General features: G+C 35.3%; 1 protein-coding gene across 1 annotated transcript; it reads right to left on the bottom strand.

Moving 5' to 3' along the window:
- Positions 1–210: 210 nt before the first annotated feature.
- On the bottom strand, positions 211–2,421 carry LOC145335250 (uncharacterized). The gene is made up of 3 exons (XM_080180988.1): positions 1,726–2,421; positions 695–1,623; positions 211–505 (listed from the first exon to the last, which is right to left on the bottom strand). The coding sequence occupies exons 1-3, from the start codon at positions 1,795–1,797 to the stop codon at positions 211–213; spliced, it is 1,296 nt and encodes a 431-aa protein (XP_080037114.1). The 5' UTR covers positions 1,798–2,421.
- Positions 2,422–10,019: the final 7,598 nt, after the last annotated feature.

The raw sequence follows: 10,019 nt of genomic DNA, 5'->3' as shown, positions 1-10,019 counted from the left end.
CAATGTGGATGCAATGCTAACATGTGCTAAACTGTCACTTGTTACCAATGCATCATCCTGCCACATGAGACATACTTAAAAATGAAATGATTTATATAATGTAATAATGGAGTAATTTAATTATTGCTTGTAATTTTTATTGTGACATTAGATTTGTAAAAATTTTAAGTTAAATGTTTAATGTGTTTTATCAGCTACAAAGATTAAGTATCATTCCTGACGAGCTTCCTTGGCGCGTTGGGCAGCTCTGAAAGAGTTATATCTGGCCAGCTGATTGGCCGCTGTTTCCTCCTTCTTGGGGCACTTGAACTCCTTCTTCTTGTTGGTCAACATCCCCAACACGCCAACGATAGTCCACCTGAATTGTTTTTTGGTTTTTCCAGGGACAGCAGGCTTAGTACAATCAACAGCTATGCAAGCAGCAGTCAAGAGATCTTCAAGCTGTTTGATGGTCCTCTGCTGGTCAGAGAGTTCTTCATAATGAATAGTCTCCCCAGAAGACACCCTGTTATTTTTGTTGACAATATGAATAATACTCTGACAATGGAAAGAAATAGGTGGGGAGGGGGATAACAGATGAAATTTAACATTTTTATTTACAACTGCAACTGTAATGAAATTACAAAAGGATATTCAAGTTATGTTTGTATTGATAGTTAATGTTTTTTATATTTCATTCATATTATTCCTTGACTTAAGATTTTGAAAGCCAGCAAAATCTTGGGGTGCAGGAAGACCAGGAATTGCAGCAGTAGGAGCTGGTTCTTGAGTAGCTGCAACTACTATCTTTGGCGTGCTTGCAAATAGGGGTTGGGGGGGCAGAGACTTGGGGGAGACAGACAGGGGGAGACGAGATTTGGGGGAAGTTGCCGGGGACAGGGGGGGGAACTCTTCATCATCAGAGGAAGAAAAATCCATGGGCTGTGGCTGATCACTGGGAGGGGGGGGTGCAAGAGTAGGGCGTGGTGCTCCTTCGGGGCCCCACGCCCCTGAAACAGGGGGCTGCTGTGCAATGTAATCAAAGAGTCTGGTTGTCTGGACACGAGATCCATTACCACGACGCGCAAGCCTTGGACGGGGAGTGCTTGGGGTGGTATTGCCGGTTTCCATGGGTGTTGGGGAGGGTTGAATGGGCCAGTTTCTGGAAGTGCTGGGCACTAGGTCAGAAGCCTGGACAAGAGACGAGACCTTGCGGCGGATACCACCCCGAACACTCAAGACAACTGTGTCAAGAAAGTTGACAAGGGTTGAAGTGTTGCCTGATGGTCTGGCAAAAATGGGATCAAGATCCTCATTGTCACTGTCAATGTCTTTGTCAATCAAAGACTTGAACGCCGTGGTAAGAAAGTCTTGTTCCGCTTGCTTGTCTGGGAATCTTGGGGAAGAATTGGGAATGGGAACAAAAGGTTTGAATTCCTTGAGCTGCTGGTAGAAACCAACAGCATCAAGCTTGAAGCCGACAAGGACTTGGGAGAGGATGGGAATGAGGACCTCAATGGAGAATTGGTTGGGAAGAATCATCCCCTTACTGTTAAGGGGGAGAGGCACATATTTGTGCAAAATAAAGGCCAAAGCCTGAAGTTGGTTGTTGGCAACATCATTGTCACGGTTCAACAACACAACCTAGAGAAGATACGTTTTAGAGTGTAATAATGATGACAAAGCATTGATGATGATGATTAGGGTTACAGAGTGTGAGAGAGATTGGCCAACATAAAAGCTAACCTTAAGGTGCTGGGAAGCCTTATCCAGTAGGCTCACCAGTGCATCGCGGGAAATAATATCTGAGGCAGACATTGTTTAAGCTAATAATTCTGAAATGGTTTAGAACATTAATATGACATGATTTATTTTTGGTAGGAGGGTAGGGTCAGTAGTCCTACACAAAAGGGTGACTGGTAAGGGGAGGGACGTCAATCCCCCAGTGCTTTGAAAAGCACCTCCTGCCCTGCATAGAATGTAACAAACTGGGATTCCATAGCGCTGGTAAGGATGGAAACTCCTCCCCCAGGAGGAAAATGGAGCCAATATTGACCTGGAGATGGTGTGCATTGATTTTGAAAAGCTAGATTGGGAATAGGCTGAGACCAATGCCAACTGCAAGAAGACACTAGTTGTGAAATTATCTTAACTGCGTAGGGAAATGGAGAAACAACCTTCATGATGATTATTATTTTTTTATACAAAAGAATAAATCAGAATTCCATAGCAATGGTAAAGATGGGAACCCCCTCCCCCAGGAGGAAAATTGACCTTGAGATTGTGTGCACTGAAGTGGACAAGCTAGAATGGGAAGAGGCTGAGACCTATGCCAAATGCAAGAAGAAACTAGCTGTGAAAATATCTGGATTTCATAGGGAAATGGAGAAACAACAATAATGCTGATAATGATTATGATTATCTCATATTATAAACTTGATATTTTTTTTTTTATTTTTCAGTTATTTGGGTATGTAGCCCATATTAATACTTAATACTTAGTGCTTAGTTTATAGGCTTTCTATTTCATATCTATCCAAATTCATGTCTATCTATCCTATTTGGAAGAAATGTTTAGAAACCTTCCACTAAGTTTCAAAACACTTCTTCCTGTTGGAAAATAAACACTTAACTTTGGTTTAGTAGAGTCCATTTTCCATCAAACAAAGAGCACCACACTGACAGGGTTGAAGGCAGTGAACCTAAATAAACAAAAATCCTATTATTGGGGGTAGCAATGTTTTAGATATCTAGCCCAAAACTTGCAATTGTCATTCTATAAAATGATTTTTACAACAATGCTATTTTTCCAACTAAATCCCAAATTACACCCCATGGAAAGAAAAAACATAAACTTCAGGTGGACCAGAAATTTTGTAAGATTCTATTTTTGTGGGTAAAGAAATATTTGTAAATTTGTAGCTACCAATACTTGAAATTGTCAACCTATTAAATGAGTTTTACAACATTTCTATTTGTCCCATTGTATCCCAACTTAAATCCCATAGGTAAACAACAACATGATTCTTTATCATCTGAAGTGTCCATTTGTTGGAAGATACCCAAGTAAGTGTTGTATGTGTGCTGACACCTGAAATAATATTTGGAAATGCCCCCTAAGCTGGGCATTTTATTTGATATTTAGGACACCTGTACTATCCAAATTCATGTCTATCTATCCTATTTGGAAGAAATGTTTGGAAACCTTCCACTGAGTTTCAAAACACTTCTTCCTGTTGGAAAATAAACACTTAACTTTGGTTTTAGTAGAGTCCATTTTCCATCAAACAAACAGCACCACACTGACAGGGTTGAAGGCAGTGAACCTAAATAAACAAAAATCCTATTATTGGGGGTAGAGCAATGTTTTTAGATATCTAGCCCAAAACTTGCAATTGTCATTCTATAAAATGATTTTTACAACAATGCTATTTTTCCAACTAAATCCCAAATTACACCCCATGGAAAGAAAAAACATAAACTATTAGGTGGAGCAGAATTTTTTTAAAAATTCTATTTTTGTGGGTAAAGCAATATTTGTAGATTTGTAGCTCCCAATACTTGAAATTGTCAACCTATGAAATGAGTTTTACAACATTTCTAATTGTCAAACTATATCCCAAACCTATCAATCACAGAAAATATTTCCTACAAAAAGTGGTTGCACAATCAATCTGCCATTATTTGGTAGATATTTCAATAAGAGGGAATAATAACAAACACCATAGTAAAAAAAATAGAAGCTAGACAAAGATGAATAGATGGGACAGATGCCATTACAGTATGAAATAGGTTTGGTAGAACCCCTTAATATTTATGCTTTGCAAGGCTCTGTTTAATGTAGGACACCTGTCATAATAATGAATTAAGTTTTTTATATAAATGCACCTTTGCCCTCCTAGGTATTGTAAATAATGACAACCCCTTAATATTTATGCTTTGTAAGGCCTCCGTTTATTGTAGGACACCTGTCATAATAACTCAAACTGTATAAAGTGCATCCAGCTGTATACAGTGAATTAAGTTCTTCCTATTTAAAGAAAAACTGGTTAGATGTAGAAAAAAATTTACTTAATATGAAATGTAGCAAATTTAATTTGCTAAAGAAAAGTACCTCATAGTCATTTTGATTAGACGACTCTTTCCCCCCCAAACTGGCCGTTAAAAACATCGCGATCAGCATAATCATAATTTCGGCGGCAATTAACGGCCAAACGGTCGGCCTGAGGCTGATAGTGTATAAATAATGAAATATTCGGATTAAAAAGTTGTACAAACTTGCTTTTGTATGTCAATCCCAAAAAACGACTGTTTGCATGAGTTTTGGCCAAAAAAACGAAAATTGATACTATTAACCATAAAAAGAACTAAGTTTTCATATTAGGTACCTACCCACCTACTTGTAATGAAAAAAATCCCTCAATATTTTTTTCATTGCAAGTCTCCCTGCAATGTGGTATATATGTTAGTCATTATGTTGTAGGACACCTGTCCTAATCTTTCACATTTCTATCCAACTACATGTCTATCTAACCTTACTGGAAGAAATATTTTCAAACTTCCCACTCAGTTTCAAAATATCTCTCCCTTCTTGGCAAAAAAAACTTAACTTTAGTTTAGTTGAGGCCATTTTCTATCCACAGGGAGAAACATGTTGTCTATTTCCTAAATAAAAAAAAACTATATTTATTTTGGTAAAACAGGAATTGTAGCTCAAAACTTGCAACACCTAGCGCCCCTGTACTATGTATGGTTGTTATACTAAACCCCTAATTAAAGCATGACTTTTTATTAAGGAAATGGATAGGTGGAACACCTGCCATAACAAACGAAAATTTGAATTACAACAAATCTGGTTGGTCGTAGAAAAAAATTTACTTAATATGAAATGTAGCAAATTCAATTTGCTAAAGAAAAGTACTTCATAGTCATTTTGATTGGACGACTCTTTCCCCCCCAAACTGGCCGTTAAAAACATCGCGATCAGCGAAATCTTAATTTCGGCGGCAATTAACGGCCAAACAGTCGGCCTGAGGCTGATAGTGTATAAATAATGAAATATTCGGATTAAAAAGTTGTACAAACTTGCTTTTGTATGTCAATCCCGAAAAACGACTGTTTGCATGAGTATTGGCCAAAAAAACGAAAATCAATACTATTAACCATAAAAAGAACTAAGATTTCATATTAGGTACCTACCCACCTACTTTTAATGAAATAAATCCCTCAATACTTTTTTCATTGGAAGTAAATTTTGGTATTTTTTTGTTTTTTTGAGAAAAAAATGGGGTAAGTATTAATATTTTCAAATGAAACCAAGGTTTTATAAAGTTTTTTTATAGAAAGAACCTAGGTATTATGATTGAAAACATTCCTTAATTTAATTCATATGAAAATAACATATATTGCTAAGTTATGTAGGACGCCTGACATACAACACTGACTAAACACACTATTTTTAAATTCCTGTAAAAAAAACATCTACTTTAATGGAAAAGGGTGACTTAACCTACATCCCCTGAAATTGTGGTACAAACTTATGTACAAAAATAAAGTTTTGATGTTAGGTACCTACCCACCTATGTACACTGAATGAAGACATCCCTTAATACTTTTACTACTGCAAATGTGGAAGGTATATTTGGTAGACATTGTGTGGGAAATCTGACTTAATCTTTCACACTTCTATCAAACTACTTGTCTATCTAACTTGTTAAGAAGAAATATTTTCAAACGTTTTACAAAAGTTTAAAAATATCTCTTCCTTCTTAAAACAGTACTTAACTTGATTTATTCAGATGAGAAAACACCCAACGTCAATAGGCCTGTTATCTGTTCCTAAATAAACAAAAAATCATATTTTTTTGGGTAAAACAAGAACAAACTGGCTGTTAAAAACATCGCGATCAGCGAAATCGTTATTTTGGCGGCAATTAACGGCCAAACGGGTCGCCGGAGACAAATAATGTATAAGTAAAGAAATGTCCGTCCTTAAAAGTACTACAACAATGTATAAAAGGATAAAGTCGCTAAAATGACTCCGTCATGCCCTAAAGGGACAAAAATCGAAATTGTTCAAAATAATTGCACTTTCGGCAGCGCGTAACGGCCAACCTGTTGGACGTACAAAAAAAATTACTTCATATGAAATGTTGCAAATTTAATTTGCTAAAGAAAAGTACTTCATAGTCATTTTGATTGGATGACTCTATCCCCCCTAAACTGGCCGTAAAAAACATCGCGATCAGCGAAATCGTAATTTCGGCGGCAATTAACGGCCAAACGGGTCGCCGGAGACGAATAATGTATAAGTAAAAAAATGTCCGTCCTTAAAAGTTCTAGAAAAATGGATAAAAGCTTAAAGTTGCTAAAACAACTCCTTGCCCAAGTTTTGGGCGAAAAACCGAAAATCGATACATTTAATGGTTGTCAACTTTAATAAAATTAATTAGGGATCTAAATTTTATTTAAAAAATTCTTTAGTTCTAACTAACAAACTTTTCAAAATTTTGGGTAACTATATCTCCCCCCCCCCTTTTGGGGTGGGGGTATGTGGGATCTTAAAAGTTTTTAAAAAAAACATATTTCCCCTCAAAATAGTTATGAACCTTCCCACAGCCTATATAAAGCTTCACTGAAAATAAGAATCACATATCAGTTCAGTGGTTAACAAAATCCTTTAGTACCCACAGACAGACACACAGAGATCCTTTTACTTTTTTTATGGGATATCTAACTTTATTTAAAAATTGCAGACGACAAAAAAAATGAGTCAAATAAATTTGAATACCATACGAGTAAATACTTACTTTCAATAAAAAATATTTAACTTCATAACTATTATAAACAATAAACTTAAACAATTAACTTAAACTTACCTTTTATATTGTTTGATTGCTGCAATGATTTAGGGTTGTCGACATTTGTTATCACTTTTCATGTTAAAGTTGTCTGAAAATGGGTCAATTTAAAATATATAAACAAAGATAATTACTTAAACTAATTAATAAATGTACTATTTTATAACTAGAACATATTAAATTGTCAATTTTAAGCTACAAATTAGATAAGTTAATAAACTTTGGTTTATTTTGTTTTGGTTTATCAAATTCTCTGTCTGCTAATTTATAATTTCCCCGCCAATATCTAGGGGATAAAAAGTTGCCAAATTTTAGGGCTTGGAATCCCCTATTTTTATAATTAATTAAATAAACGTTGTCAGGGCTTGTATATTAAATTGTATGTTTATTTATACTTTTAATATTGCTAAAAATAATTTAGATTACCAGTGTAATACTGTAACCATTATCAAAGCTGAATTTGCCAATGATTTTTTATTTTATGGGGAAATTTGAAAGTTTGAAATGTGGCCAGCCTGTTATAAAGAGTAGGGTTTGGTTGGGGGAGAGGGAGAGAAGAAAGGGAAATGAAAGGTTAACTTGAATTTGAAAGCGATGGGGGGGGGGGGTTAAAGAATGTGAAATTTCATATTATAACACCTTAAAAAATACCTTTTTTGCCCTCGAAAATCGCCTATTTGAACGTAACGGCGCGTTTTAGCCAAACGATGGTAAAAACCTTTTTTTGTTAGGCTCTTCAAGTTCGCAAATTTGTATGTTTGTGTGTGTGTGTGTGTGCGTGTGTGTATGTGTGTGTGTGTGTTGTAAGAGACTTTAATTGGTGAGGAAAGATTGAGAGAGAGGGGGATTGGGGAAAGGGGTAGAGAGAAATTGGGATACTATAATACTATTACTAAGTTTCAATTTTGCGAGCGATTGTTATATATTTCTTATATTAGTCATCAGCGGGTGTAAATTAAAATGTTGATATAAAATGTATAAGAAAAGAATGAGGGAGAGAGAGAAAGAAATAGGGGTATGATGGAGGGGATTAAAAGAAGGGAAATTTAATAATATGAAACCATAGTTGTGTTAAAGAAATACTTTATCGCCGTCGAAAATCGCCGTTTTCTACGTACCGGCGCGTTTTAGGCAAAAAATAGTAAAAATCTTTTTTGTTAAGCACTTCAATTTATACAAACTTGTTTTTATGGGTCATGTCTGAAAAATAACTTCCAATACAACTTTTGCTTTAAAAACCGAAAATCGCGAAGTTTATCTGTTATTGGTCAGGAGTGGGGGGGGGGGGGGAGGAGATGTAGAAAACCAAAAAAAACATCCCTTATCTGTAAAATAAAAAAAAGTACTAGAAATGTGTTTTTAACCCAACAAACAAATAATTAAATTTTATTAACTTTCAGTCCATTGCAGTGTAAATCAATAGATAGATAGATAAATAAGACTCGACAAAATTTAAAAATGTGTGTGTGTGTATGTTTGTGGGTGTGTGTGCAAGTGACCTTATATGGTTGGGAAAGATTATGAAAGGGGGTGGAGGGGAAAGGATAAGCAGTTGTTTAATCAAGTTGTCTTTGAAATACTTTTTTTTCGACAATTTTATTTGGTAAATTTCATATTAAGTAAATTGTTGTGTAAGTTCAACGAATTTTTGTCCAGCTAAGTTTCAATTTAGCACGCGATTTTTATATTATCCTTATGACAGTAAATTATTGGCAAACGTAAATTAAAATCTTGAAATAAACTAGGTGGAAAGGAGTAAAATAGAGAGAGAGAGAGAGATAGAGGTGTTATGGGGAAGAGAGAAAAAAAAAAGAAAGGAGAGAGAGGTATGTTGTAGAATAGATATTGAAATATTTTGTTATAATACTAGAAATTAATACGATATTATTGAAGAAAAAAAAAGAGAAGCTATTAGTTAAATTTGAAATGTACCTACTGCTTCTAGTTTAGGACTGAGGCACAGAAATTTTTTGTTAATTCATTTTTAATTATAGGTTAATATAATTAATTATTGTAATATATTTATAAATAAGAAGATAATGGTTTTAGGTGGTTGTGGATTTGTAATTGTTTAGATTAGATAATCGACAACTGTTGTAATTATACTTACCTAGTCTGAGAGAAATATTAAAACTGAAGTTACCTCAGATCCCTAAATAACCCCCCTGCAAGAAACAAGTTTGGATAAAATGTTTTTTTAAGCCGCACACTCCAAAAAAAACTTGCTTTTTTTAAGGTGGTAAATACATTTCAGGGGTGGTGTAATATAATAATAGTAGTTGTTGTATTAACTAATTGGTTAGTTAATAAATTAATAACTGTAGTAGTAATACCTAGTCATTGAGAGATAGAGATAAAATGTATCAAAATTGAAGTTACCTCTGATCCTAAATACCCCCCTGCAAGAAACAAGTTTGGATGAAATAATTTTTTTGGAGCCTTCGGCTTAAAAAATTATTTCATCCAAACTTGTTTCTTGCAGGGGGGTAAATACATTTCGGGGGGGGGGGGGGGGTGTAATAATAACAGTAGTTGTTATATTTAGAGAGAGAATGTATTAAAAATGAAGTCACCTCTGATCCTAAATACCCCCCTGCAAGAAACAAGTTTGGATGAAATAATTTTTTTGGAGCCTTCGGCTTAAAAAATTATTTCATCCAAACTTGTTTCTTGCAGGGGGGTAAATACATTTCAGGGGGTGGTGTAATAATAACAGTAGTTGTAATATTTTTTCAAATTTCAACTGGAACAAAACCGGTTGAACGTACAAAAAAATAAACTTCACATGAAATGTTGCAAATTTAATTTGCAAAAGAAAAGTATTTTAGAGTTATCCTGATTAGAGGACTCTTTCGCCTCCTAAATGGCCGTTAAAACCTCGCAAACAGCAAAATCGCCGAAAATCGCGATTTCGGCGGCGAATAACGGCCAAACGGTCCGCCGGAGGTGAATGATGCATAAGTAAAGAAATGTCCGCCTTAAAAAGTTCTACAAAAGTGAAAAAAAGGACAATGTCGCTAAAACGACTCCGTCACCCCCTTAAGTGGCAAAAACCAAAATTTTTCGAAAAATCGTCAAAAATCGCGCATTCGGCGGCGCGTAACGGCCAAACGGTCCGCCCGAGGCGGATCATGCATAAGTAATGAAAGGTCCGCCTCAACAAGTTGGACAAACTTGCCT

Source organism: Acartia tonsa, chromosome 13, assembly GCF_053477335.1.
Source record: "Acartia tonsa isolate MP-2025a chromosome 13, ASM5347733v1, whole genome shotgun sequence".
Classification (NCBI taxonomy): Eukaryota; Metazoa; Arthropoda; class Copepoda; order Calanoida; family Acartiidae; genus Acartia; species Acartia tonsa.
The sequence above is the reverse complement of the archived record's forward strand: the minus strand, read 5'-3'. Positions and strand labels throughout refer to the sequence as shown.

Bases quoted from the DNA above. Each gene is read 5' to 3' on its own strand.
- LOC145335250 (XM_080180988.1), bottom strand. From the start codon at position 1,797: ATGTCTGCCTCAGATATTATTTCCCGCGATGCACTGGTGAGCCTACTG. The intron at 1,624-1,725 runs GTTAGCTTTTAT...TATCTTCTCTAG, and splicing joins AGGCTTCCCAGCACCTTAAG to GTTGTGTTGTTGAACCGTGA. The intron at 506-694 runs GTCAAGGAATAA...CAAAAATAACAG, and splicing joins GCTGGCTTTCAAAATCTTAA to GGTGTCTTCTGGGGAGACTA.